The 12,812-nt window shown below is 50.3% G+C and overlaps 1 protein-coding gene across 10 annotated transcripts in view; it reads left to right on the top strand.

Moving 5' to 3' along the window:
• Wnk2 (WNK lysine deficient protein kinase 2) overlaps positions 1-12,812 on the top strand; it is a 107,330-nt gene that overhangs the window by 55,090 nt on the left and 39,428 nt on the right. For all 10 annotated transcript variants that reach the window (XM_057788122.1, XM_057788119.1, XM_057788121.1 and 7 more), the window contains exons 8-10: positions 5,893-6,184; positions 9,413-9,612; positions 12,550-12,705. In XM_057788122.1, the coding sequence (XP_057644105.1) occupies positions 5,893-6,184; positions 9,413-9,612; positions 12,550-12,705 (648 nt within the window). The remainder of the gene's footprint in view (positions 1-5,892; positions 6,185-9,412; positions 9,613-12,549; positions 12,706-12,812) is intronic.

The following is a 12,812-nucleotide window of genomic DNA, read 5'->3' as shown; positions in this document are numbered from 1 at the left end:
GTTTAATACCATACAAGATGGGTGGGTGGCTCTTCAACAACGTGGGACATTTTCATTATAAACTTGTGCCACTGACATGCTGCTCTGGGTCTGAGGGAAGTCAGGGCGGGGGAGGTGTGTGTGTGTGTCCGTGTCTGTCCTTACCAGGTTGAGGAATGTGTTTGCTGGTGAGTGCCTGGTCGCCTGGTTTCAGGCTTACAACAGGCTGAGGACACCATGCTTGGCCAGGAGACCAACATAAGTGCTGTTGGTTACAAAGGATGAATCAACTTAGATAAGAGTAGAAGGATGCAGGTGTGACGAACTGTGTGGGGACGGTGTAAGCAGCAAAAGCACTCCACAGGGGACGGGAGTCCAGAAAGGCCTCCAGGTGCAGTAAAGGAGGGGGCAAATAGAAGTCAGGATGCCACTAATATCCAGAGGGAAGACAGCAGGCATGAACCAGACCCTCACATGGCTGTCACAGAGGTGGTGTTCTTTAAATTTATTTTAAAATAAGATTTTTTTCTTTTTTTTGGTGGTACTGAGGGCTGAACCTAGAGCCACTCTGCCTCTAAAGTGTATTTCAGCCCCCCTTTTACTTTTATACCCCCCACTCCCCGCTAAGGTTTGAACCCAGGGCCTTAGAATCCAGTTAGGCAAGTGTTCTACTACAGTGCCATGTTGCCTTTTGACATTTTATTTTGAAACCCTTCTCACTAGTTTGCCTAGGCTGACCTTGAACTCACTCTATCTCAGACAGGCCTTGAACTTTTGATCCGTCTGTCTCAAGTCCCCAAGCAACTGGGAGTATATAGTCTTGCACCACTATGCCCAGCTCCTAAATGAGCTTTCTACTGAACAGAGCACATCTGTTGAAAACTTAATTCAAGTCACAGAATGATGGCTTCCTTGTTTCTCCTGTTAGAAGTGGGCACGTCCCTGTGAGGCTGGTTTCCTTGGAAGTGTGAGTGCTCAGAGTCAGACGAGAGGGAGGGGCTCCATGGGCCTTGTGTCCACTCCGCCTTAAGACTACATTTCTACAGCATGTGGCCCAGGGTACATGGTGGGTTTAAATTTTGGACAGAGGTCAATGTAGGAAGGAGAAATGGCCTGGCAGCAGGGCCTCGGCATCCGTGACTCCAGGGGAGCTGGGGTGGAAAGGAGACACTCAGGATGAGCTAAGGTCCTGGTGCCACAGCCGCAGGCTGGAGTGTTCCTGGTGAACCCTCTCGATGTGGTCTTCTGAAGTACAACTGAGTGCAGGGTCTCACTTCCAGCTTCTGGAGGGAAAACAGACCTCCAGGGCTGCCAGTGTGCTAGACAGGGCTGTATCTCCCCTGTGCAGCAACTGTGTGGTGTAGTAAGGATGAGGATGGATGTGACACATTATTGCTGAGCTGAAGGTCTAGGCTGGCTTCTCTGGGGCAGGCTGTACCATCATCTCAAGATACACAAAGCAGTCACCCGTGTGACCAGGCCGAGCCACTCTCTCAAAGCTCACCTCCGATCCCATTCCAGGCAGAAGAGCTTCTGCTGTGAACACATCTCACAGGACTCTTTAGCTCTATGCTTCTTGGAGGTCTTCGGTGGCTCACAGTGGTAGCCAGTAGTATCTAGATATGGTACACATTTTTTTCCAATTCAGTCATCAAGAGTGACTATACATTCAGCTGGCTACCAGCACACGTTTCTATTCACTGATGCTAACGGCTGTCATTCCATGCTTTTTATTGAGAACAGTAGGCCTCGTGTGAAGTAGCATGCCCCCTACAGACAGTGTGGCAGCTGGAGTTAAGTGTCAGCTACTTCCTGAGAGCTTACTGTGGACACTGTGCTGGTCCTTGGTACTGGCCTGTGAATGATAGACATGGGAAGGAGGATTGGAGGGAGAGTCTCCTGTGTGTGTCGAAGGAAGAAATCCTGGGGAAACCACACTGTTCTGGCCTTGCAAGGAATGTCTGTTGAGGCCACTAGAGTAAGAACGGGGATCATAATTGGTTATTGTAGTTTCAATATGACAAAGTCTCCTTAGGTAAAATAACACGCTTGCCTTCATAAATGAGGCCAGTGCTGCTTTACAAATGTGCTTCTGCCTGTTCTGGACTGGGCCAGGCAGGGCATGAGGTGTTTGGGAGCAGAGCCTTGGATCAGGGGCTACAGGATATCTACAGTGTGATAAGGGGCTGTTGGGGCTCAGTGTAATTGATTTCAGCATGGATGGTTCTTCCAGGATGATGCCCAGGATCCCCAGCAGGTAGATTCTGAGTGTCTGGGCTTTGCCCAGACCTCAGCTTCTCATTTGTATTCAGTTCCCTGAAAGACAGTGTCCTAAACCCAGGTGAACCCTGTGCACCCTGCCTGGATGCTGCTTTACTGCTTCCGAAGCAGTTGACACCCAAGACTCTATCCTGTCTCTGCTTGTCATCAGGTGGAGGACAGGACTTCCCGCATGATAGGGCTACTGTGGGTCAGTCACCTTAGCTGGTCCTTGCCTTTTGGCTGAAGTCCCAGGCTATGTTCCTGTATTAATTCCAGGGAAGTCCCTGGGCCCAGCACCTTCTCGTGAATCTTCTCCCCTCCCACACCTTATCTCTGTCTCCTGCCTCGAACTGTATTTTCTTTCTGTTATAAGGCATGGCATCTATAAAAAGGGCATCCATGTAGAAAAGATATGACTTGTATCAACTTAAAGAATAATAATAAATGCCAGATGGTGGTGGTACACACCTTTAATCCCAGCACTTGGGAGGCAGAGGCGGGCGGATCTCTGAATTTGAGACCAGCCTGGTCTACAGAGCAGGTACCAAAACAACTGGGACTCCACAGAGAAACCTTGTCTCAAAAAATAATGTAATAGTAATAATAATAATAATAATCAGTGTGTATCCCCACTCTGACAAGCCTTGTTGCCACATGTTGCAAATTGAAAGCTCTACATTCTCCCTGTGAGGGCTCTGTTTTGTGAACAGCCACACATGGCCCATCTCATAGCTCTGCTATGCTCTTACTGGGCCTTAGGATGGGTCCTGGACCCTAGGAAACTTGTCAAGGTTCCAACTTTGCCCTTCTTCATTTTGCGTGTTTAAAACCCTAAGTCATTACTGTCCAGGCCACCAGTCCCTCCCTGGGCTGCAGAGAGAGTCACCAGTTAGCAACACGTGAGTCTGGCTAAGATCCTAGACTCCAGAGGCTACACAGGTGTGAGGTGCCGCAGGCACCCTAGAATCCAGATGAGACCTCCTGGAGCCACCAGGAGGGGGATGAAGATGAAGATGTGTTATAGGGTGGGGATGTAGGTCCGCATGGCAAAATGAGGTTAAGTATGGCAGGTTCTAGGGGTGACGGAAGTGTTGCAGAAAATGGAAAAACTATGGCATATGTGAGGGGTGTTCTCTTTGCCAACCCTGGTCAGGTAGTCCTTGCCCAGTAGAGGCATGGAACCTCAGAGTAAGCATCCTACAAAATGGCAAGAGTGGCCACCTGTCTTTAATGTGAACTGAGGCTGCTTGGGACTTTACAGATGGCATGCTTCCTGCCCTTGGCCCCTTTGTAGACCTGCTCCAGGGATCAGCAACAGTTACTACACCTGCCTTGGGCCACTCACTCTGGATCACAACTGACTTGGGTCATTCTAGCCTGTCCAGCCCCAGCTGCCTCACAAAGGTCTCTGGTCGGACTTGAAGTCCCTGGAAAGAGGCTGCTGCTAGTTCTAAGGACAGAAGACCCCTCGTCTGGTCTCCTCTGGGGCCTCATCTCTGGGGGTATGGACTGTCCTGTTGTTGGGAAGATGGCGGCTGAACCACAGGCCCTGAGAGTAGGCGGATCCCACAGAGGATTCTGTGTCCTCTGGCCTCCCCGCTTTGGACCCTTTCCTTGGCCACATACCTAGACTGCTTATGCCCATGCTGGGGTCAGTGAGGCTTTCACCTGGGGCATTTTCATATGGAATCTCTCTCACCAGCACAGTTGTCTTTCAAAATAAACTGCTTTGAGATGATCTGGACTAGCTCCCTGGGAGGACTCCCACCTCTACCACGTACTGTTTGAGAGTGAGCTGCTGCTTAGCGCCCATCACCCCGAGTGCATTTCTGCCTGTTGTTTCCTATGAAGCAGGGGTTTTCCTGTGTTCAGAACCTAAATGTCATCAGCACGCCACCACCATCCCTTCCCCGGGCTGCACAGATCTTTGGTGTCCAAGCGTTAGGCCACTATTACGGGGCTCCTCAGCTCTTCAGTCCCCTACCTTCTGTGGCCTGACACTTGGGAAGAACTCAGATGCCCCCTGGGATAGGTGATACATCCTAGGAATCTTTGTCACTGCGGCCTGCCTGGGGGCACATGCTTCTGTTCACTCTGTTGTGGAGGATACTTGCTCTGAGGGAACACGTACAGTTCTACTGGCATGTTGGCAACCTCACAGCAGACTACCCCAGCCATACTGCTCAGAGTTCTCCAGCCTGTGCAGTCCTCAGTCTGGGGGGAGCGGGTGGCTTAGGGCCTCTCATGAGGCACAGTCAGGTGTCAGCCAGGGATGGTGGCCCGTGTAGCAGAGTTCCCTGCTTCACCCCGAGCAGTAATGCCGGAGAGAAAAGAGGTGTAGGAGGTTTAGGGACATGCAAAGAGACAGTTGTGGAAAGAAAGAAACAGAAGGGGTGAGTGAGACCCTCCGTACTTCCCTACCTATTCCATAGGGTAGATGTCCTTCTTGCTCCCACAGGCGGTGTGCTGGGATTTGCAGGAATGCCCTTTACAGCATCACTGTGTTGCTGCTCATTCTGATGTTCCGATGTCCTGGATTTGCCCCAGTACCAGCTCCCATGCCACTTTGCACGTCCCTGTCCTTCCCTGAGCATGTCCAAGCAGTTGGCTCATCTTCCTTGACCTGCCCAGCCCTGAGCTACGGTGCCAGGGGCAGCTCTGGTTTCCTGTGGCCTCTCAGGATTGTGGATGTTGTTACTGGGCCCTCAGGGTAGACACACTTGACGGGGACATGTTATCTGCATGTTCATACACAAGTGCCATCGTGTGCCTCTGGGTTCATCCATGACTGTCTCACTGATAGTGCGGGGACCAAGCAGTACCATGGGTCTATTCCACATTCTGGCCTTTCTGTTTGGGAGGAGCCTGGCTGTCTCACGCAGTCACCGCCCTCTGACTGTGCTGCCCATCACACTTGTTCTTTGTATTGCCCAGTTCCCACACTAGGACACCCCTGTTTCCCTACCCTGCAATGTTCCGGTCAAGAGCCCACCTAGTCTCTTTTAAAATTTATTTTTCTTGTTGGGCATAGGAGTACACACCTTTAATCCCAGCTCTCAGGAAGCAGAGGCAGGTGGATCTCTTGAGTTCAAGGTCACATACTAGGGATACATAGTGAAACCTTGTCTTTTAAAAAAAAATCTATTTTTTTTCTTTTAAAAAAGATTTATTTTTAGTTTATGTGTATAGGGGCCGGGTGGTGGCAGTAGTGGTAATACACACGTGTGCAGTGCCCCCAGAGTCCAGAAGAGGGTGGTGGATCCCCTGGAGCTGGAATTCTTGTGCGGTTGTGAACTCTGGTCTTCTTCACCATGTTTCCTGGAGATCATGGAATACTCTGCTGGTGGAGGGGGTTTAGGGTTTTGCCAGGCCCATATGGTCCCCATACTGCTTTCCAATGACCAAATGAGTCTCCTCTTCCCAGGTCAGGGTTTATGAGGTCAGTGAATATTTGCTGGGCATGAACTGCCACCCCGCAGCTGGAGCCTGTTAGCTTCAAAGGCAGGCATTGGGAGTTGGCACTCATGAGGGAACTGAGAACGACGGTAGACAGTAGGGTAATCCTAGGCAGTAGGGTGTGTACGTGTGTGTAAGTGGTGTGTGCAGGATGGCTGATTCCCAGGATGCTTGACCGTGTGTCTACCTTTGCAGATTGATTCTGGATTTTTCCATGAGAGTGATGTGAAGATTGTGGCCAAGTCCATCCGTGACCGGGTAGCACTAATTCAGTGGCGGCGTGAGAGGATCTGGCCTGCGCTGCAGTCTCAGGAGCCAAAGGACTCAGGCAGCCCTGACAAGGCCAAGGGTCTACCAGCACCCCTGCAGGTCCAGGTGACCTACCATGCACAGAGTGGTCAGCCTGGACTGCCAGAACCTGAGGAACCTGAGGCTGACCAGCATCTCCTACCCCCTACCTTGCCAGCTAGCGTTACCTCCTTAGCCTGTGAGTACCTGGAATGTGGTCACCATGGCCAAGTATGTCCTTCCTTCTACCACAACCAGCATAACCAACTTCAGGGCAAAACCAAACAGAGTCCTTATCTTTTCTTACAAAACTCTGTGAGAAAGGCAGGTACCTGGTAAGCTCCTGCCTCAGTCTGGTGAGCCCCAGTCTGTTCTCAGGTAACTGGGTCTGTTGGTTTTAGCTATAGGTGGTCCCCTGAAGCTTTGGTCTCCTGTTCCAAGGTCACTTCTTGCTAGCCACCTTGGTGCCAGGGCACATAGTGATCTTTTAAGGGGGAATGTAGGGCTAACAGATGGCCCCTAGGTGCTAGGACACATGGGTGCTGGTCCTTGGCAAGGCCAGGCTTGTTCCCCCTGCCTGCCCTTTAGGGTGTGGATGGTTGTTTCAGGGAAAAGATTGGGTTTCAGTGCATTCCTCAGTGACTCCTGACCAGAGGGGTTAAAGCTTGCTGGAGTCTGGCTTCTCAGGTCAGATGTCCATGGCCTCGTAGACTCTGAGGGAGCCATTTCCACCTCGGCTTCACATTGTCAATCTGTGGACTGGCAACTGGTTCTTTATTCTCTGGGAGGATCAGTTCTGGCCTCATTAGGTCAAGTGAGGTACCATCACCCAGTCTTTGAAGTGGGTGGCTGTCTTAACTAGGGTGCTTATCATTAGGATACTAGCAGAGATACTAGCAGAGATAAGAGATAAGAGTATCTCTGCTAGTATCTTCTATAGAAACCTCTGAGACTGTTTGTCCCTCTACAAAACGTTGTTTTTCTTGAGGTAGATTGGATGCAGGCTTCATCGGAGGCCATCCTGAGAGGATCCAGGACTTTTTCAGGATAGGCGGTCAGTGCCCTGCTTGCCTTCCGTGTTTGAAAACTCAGCAATGAGCTGAGACAGGAGACATGGCTTTGCCCACTTTGTGAACCAGCCTGGAACAGATCGGCAGGGCCCAGTGACCTGCCCAGGCCAATATTTGAGATTGTTCATGTGGAAAGACTGAGACCCTGGTTTATTTAATATGCAGCCCCCTTCATTCATGGCTCCAATAGCTTCCAAGACGACTACTGAGATGCAAATGAGCAGCCCTCACTTTGAAGTGCTTTGCCCACTATTTACTCCCTTCCAAGCTGAGCTCTGCCTCTCATACCCAGTTTGGGATCTCTAAACAATGTCCCTCTTGTGGTCAGATGCTGAAGGTCGGGGTGACCCAATATGAGAAAATCCCACGGAGATGGAGAGAGAGAAGGCGATGAGTTCATGTTAGGTGTAGGACTTCTCTGCCGCCAGATCCCTTTCCTATGTGACTCAGGACACTCAAGGGCTAAGCACAGAGGCCATGGCTGGCCTTCTCAGAGGGCTTTGGCTCACCTACTATATTTTCTTTAAAATAGATGGCTGGTGCTTATCTTTCAGAATTTAAAATAGAAGGCTGGTGCTTATCTTTCAGAATTTTAAACCCCTAAGGGCTTGCAGGCAAGTCACTTACCCTCCCAGAGGCAACAGATGCTGCAAGTCTTTTCACTGCCTTCCAGAGATGATTTGCATGTATCATCCACATGTGGACACACACACACACACAGGCAGACAGATAGCATGTATGTACAGATGCATACCCAGTGTGCATACCCGTCTATACAGATAATCCACGCTTATAAAAGCATACATATATCACACATCATACTGACACAGGTAGATATAAGTATATAGGCATTCACATACACAGGTGAGAATATGTGTGCACCTCCACACATGGAAATATACATGTGGACATACATGAATATACTTGCTAGGCGGTAGTGGCACACACCTTTAATCCCAGCACTCAGGAGGCAGAAGCAGGCAAATCTCTAAGTTTGAGACTAGCTTGGTCTACAGAGCAAGTTCCAGAACAGCCAAGGCTACACAGAGAAACCCTGCCTCAAACAATAAAAACAAACAAAAATGAATATACTCGTCTGTCCTTGCATATGTGATGTGAAGATATATACACGAACACATACATGCACACCCTCATTCCCATTTCTTCAGTCATAGACAGCACCCTTAAATGCTCTTCTGCACTTTCTGTCTGCATTTTCTCACCTGGCTACAAGAGTTTGACCTTCCTGCAAGTGGCTGACCATTCTGTGCTTCATGGCTGATAAGGGCACCAGACAACACATTGACTGAGCAGGACCTGCACTAACAGGCGCGCGCGCACACACACACACACACACACACACACACACACACACACACACCTGTGTTGGGCAGTACCTTGGTACATGAACTTTCAATATTCTTTCACCAGCGGCCCCACCTAAGCTGAGCAGGTAGCTTCTACTGCCATAACACTTGTGTTGAGGACCCTGCCAGCACAGCTATTGTGGAGGGCAGTAGCCATCTCCAAAAATGAAATTTTAATTATACAAGTCATCTGTACAAATTACTTGCAGTATTTAAAGCATTGCACACATGGCGGGAGATGGTGCCTCTTGAATCTTGTTAGCCTGAGGGTCACCTTCTTTTCTTCCCCTCCTCCCTCTTCCACTCCCTTTTCTCCCCGCTCCCTTCCTGTCTGTCTAAGTAGAAATGGTCACTCTAATGAGCAGTTGGCTCATTAAAAACTAGAGCTGCTTGTCTAATTGGTTTTGCCCAATTAAGCATCAGCCTTCCTTATGTTTTCTTAAGTTAAAATCACTCTTTGGAAAAATTGGTAGTGCAGAGCCACAAGACTCACCCCTCACTTGGCTTAAATTATCAGTGGACAGAGTACTCACTCTGAAAGGCAACCCCTTGTGCAAATAGCTGGGTGTTTTGGTGGCAAATTGTAAAGCCTGTGGCTTTTGGAATCTGGAAGCAGTAACCTCAAAGTGCTGTTTCAGTTGGGTTTCCGGGTTTCATTCTTCACTGGCTGACTATGTGGGCAGGCTGTCTGGCCAAGTACCATCCAAGAAGGGCAGCCCCTGCACCTGCAAACCAGAGTGGGTAGGGAATGACAGGATTTGCTTCCAGTGAGCTAGCTAACCTTGCCTACCCCAGGGTCAGGCCAGGAGCACAGGAGGCCTGAGACCTCATGCTGCTGCCTAGCAGGTAACAGTTTAAACAGTATTCATGAAAGCAGCCCAGACCTAGTCTTGATGAAGGAATCCGGGAACAAGCCATCCCACTTGCCTGAAGCGCCAGGGAGGTGGCATTTAGAGGTGTACACACTAACTTCTACTTTGGTCCTCCCAGCGGACAGCACTTTCGACAGTGGCCAGGGCTCCACTGTGTACTCGGACTCCCAGAGCAGCCAGCAGAGCATGGTGCTCAGCTCCCTTGTGGACACGACTCCAACCCCAGCCTCGTGTGTGTGCAGCCCTCCTGTGAGTGAGGGGCCTGGCCTGACCCACAACCTGCCACCACTAGGGGCTTTCCAGCAGCCGGTCACTGTGGTAAGTTTGAGAGCCACCCCTGCTCTGTCCTCTTTGCCTCTTGTCTGGACTGTGCTATGGTCGGGTTAGAGTGCCCTATGGTCGACTCCCAGCCACATTTCCCTTGGAGACCTGAAGATGCAATCCATCTTTGCTGGGAGCTGAAGAGCTATAGGCTGAGGGGTCTTAGATGTGAAGAACCCCTGAATAAAGAGTGTGGAATATCTGGAAACAGACCTTAGGGTACTCGTGACTTGGGGAACTGTGGTAGAACCAACCGACCTTATCCTGAGGTTGTCACCGGTACCACACAGGTGCATGATGCTGGCACATTGGGGTCTTTCCTGGTCCTATCCCAGAGATGACAGAAATGTATCATTTGTGATAACGGAGCTTTGGAATTTGTCTCTGTCCATTCTCCTAAGGAATAGCCGAGACCCCCTGGCATGTCTCCCTCAGGTAGCGGAGCTGTTGAAAGTTGGGGATAAAAATGGGGTTGAAGCAGGGAGGTATTTTCAGTATTTGCACAGGGCACCAGAGGCTCAGGCTTTGAGGATGTCTGACAGGCAGTGTGTGAGATCTGGGAAGTGGATGATGGAGAAGGGGTCAAGCAGGACATTTATTCTGTTTTATGTTTGTGTCTGTGGCATATGCAGGTACACACACGCTTGCATGTACACGTGGAGGCCTGAGACCCATGTCTGGAGTCTATACCTTAATTTTTCAGACAGGGTCTCTCACTGAGCTTGGAGCTCACTGGCTGGCCAGCAGGTCCTGCTGTCTCCACCTCCCAGCACTGAGCACAGGTGTACTCTGCCACCTGCCCTCTTACCTGGGTGCTGAGGATCCAAACTCAAGTTCTTGTGTTCCCATGGCAGGCCCTGTCTGCAATTGCTGCCCTTTTTCTAAATAGTGAAAAATGATTGTTTCACAACCCTTAGAGCTCAGCTTGAGAATATGCCTGTAACCTGGGTGGTGGATCTGGGTCCTCAGAGGGTGATTTAGACCCTCCTGGGTGGGTTCTGTCTTCCAGGGTCACTTGGGAGCCCCCACCTGGTCAGCTGGTTGCCCCTGTTGTCTCACAGTCTTGGACTGTGGTGGCTTCTTGGCACGGTCTGAACGCTAGTGCTGAGATCTCTGTCCTCTGCACACGCAGGCACTCCTCTTCCCCATGTCCACATCGGATTGAGCAGTTAAAAGGCCCAACAGGCCTTTTGGAAAAGCAGTTGACACCGTGGATCGTGTCTGCCTCTGCTTCTCTGAGCCCTGGGATTCACCGTGATGCGCACATTTGCAATTTTATTTGTAATTTTATTCATTTCCCAGAATGAAATGAGGTTTGATTTTAAATGGCCAGAAGACCTCATGCAATAGGACTTGCTGCCCCAGAGGCTGCTCGGCTAGGGCTGAGCCAGAATGTCCTGCCTGCCTCTCTCACCTTCAGTCATGATTAGTGCTACCTTAGGCCTTGGGATGTACTAACTGCCCTGGTCCTCACCCCACCCACGCTGTCTGTCCTATGCTCCCTTATCGACCTAGCTGATCTTACTGTCCACATGTTAATCAGGAAACTGAGCAGAGAGATCACAACTGCAGACTCACGCCAGGGTTCTTAGTTCCCTTTCCCTGCCTCCTGATGTAAAGACAACTTACACAGGAAGGATGGCTCGTGGAGGGTACATCCCGACCTCTTGGTGTTTCTGGAGAAGGGCACTATGGTGATATGTGTCGGGAGGAGGAGGAAATGGAAGACCATCAGGAGTAAGAGGTCACTAGACCCTGCCTTAGCTCCTGAACCATGGATAGTGGCCGGAGCTCATAAGTGGACAGTCTGTCCTGGCCTGGTCTAGTTGGACCAACTCATCTGTCTAGGTTTTAGGTGAACCCAGCTTTGAGACGGGATCCCAAACGTGCCTGCTCCCCACATTCTTGCACAGAGCACCAGGAAAGGGGAAGCGAGAGTGTGTTTTAGAGATCCCTGCCTCTGTGCCATGCAGCACATCTTAGAGAAGTCCGCTGGAGAGCAGTAGACATCAGTCCCTCTTCCGAACCTGAACTTGTGTTCAGATATGTTCCCCACAGCCTTCCACTGCCAGTGTTGTGAAGTAAATCCAGGACAATCAGAGATTTTCCCATAAGTACTACAGGGTCTGTCTCTGCACAATGAATATGGTTGGAGAGCTGAACTTAGTAACGTGGGACTGCGGAGGACATGAGGTTTGTTCCCAGCACTCACATGGTGGCTCCCGATCATCTGTAACTCTAGTCCTATGAGCTCTCATACCCAATTCTGGCCCCCTTGGGTACCAGGCATGCGTGTGGTACACAGACATACATGCAAGCAAAATATCATATACATAAAAAACAAAACAAATTCCAAAAAACCCCCACAGAATATTGACAAAGTAGCAGCCATTCCTTAACCTCGGCATTCTTGGGCTGATTTCCTGTTCTTTTGCTAGCTGTATGGACCAGTGCCCTCCCCGTGTGCCTCCCTGTTTCTGTCCCCTTGTGACTGGGTCTCAGAGGGCCTCTCCTTGCCTCACTGTTCTAGTTTTGTTCCCATGGCTGTGTGTCCTCCCCAGCAGCCACAAACTGTATGATCCCATTTCTCCACACGTATTGGCTCATCCTTCTTAGTCCTAATCGTCACTGTAAATGAGCTGCCCACGGACTATAGCCTAAGGAGCCTTTCTCCACAGTGCTGAAAAACCTCTATGATGATCTTTTTACATGGCTGTATAATACTCCATGGGCTTGTGTTCTAGAACATTCCCTGGCTGGGAACTGTGGCCATATGTAGCTTTTCAGTATTGTTGATGGCACTGTAGGGCCACCACGCCTGGCTTCTGTTGAGTCACCTTCCTGGGAACAAGGTTCCTGGTGGGGAGGGGGCTGGGCACAGGGACAAGAAGGAACAAGGGCAGCCGCTGAATATGGCCTCTATATTCTCTGCAGCCTGGCCTGTCAGTAGGCCCTGTGCCACCCCCTGCGCGCCCTCCACTCATTCAGCAGCATTTTCCAGAACCTTCCATGAGCTTCACTCCTGTACTACCACCACCCAGTACCCCTGTGCCCATGGGCCCAAGCCAGCCAGCACCCCCAGTCCAGCAGGTAAGTGTGACACTTCATTTTATCCCCTTAAATTGTTCCCTTATGAGGGATAGTTCTGCAGCCAAAGCCTATGGCTTGGGTGAGGGATGTACCTGTGCGAGCATTAG

The sequence above is a fragment of the Chionomys nivalis genome, chromosome 13 (assembly GCF_950005125.1).
Source record: "Chionomys nivalis chromosome 13, mChiNiv1.1, whole genome shotgun sequence".
Classification (NCBI taxonomy): Eukaryota; Metazoa; Chordata; class Mammalia; order Rodentia; family Cricetidae; genus Chionomys; species Chionomys nivalis.
This window is presented reverse-complemented; position numbering and strand designations above follow the sequence as displayed.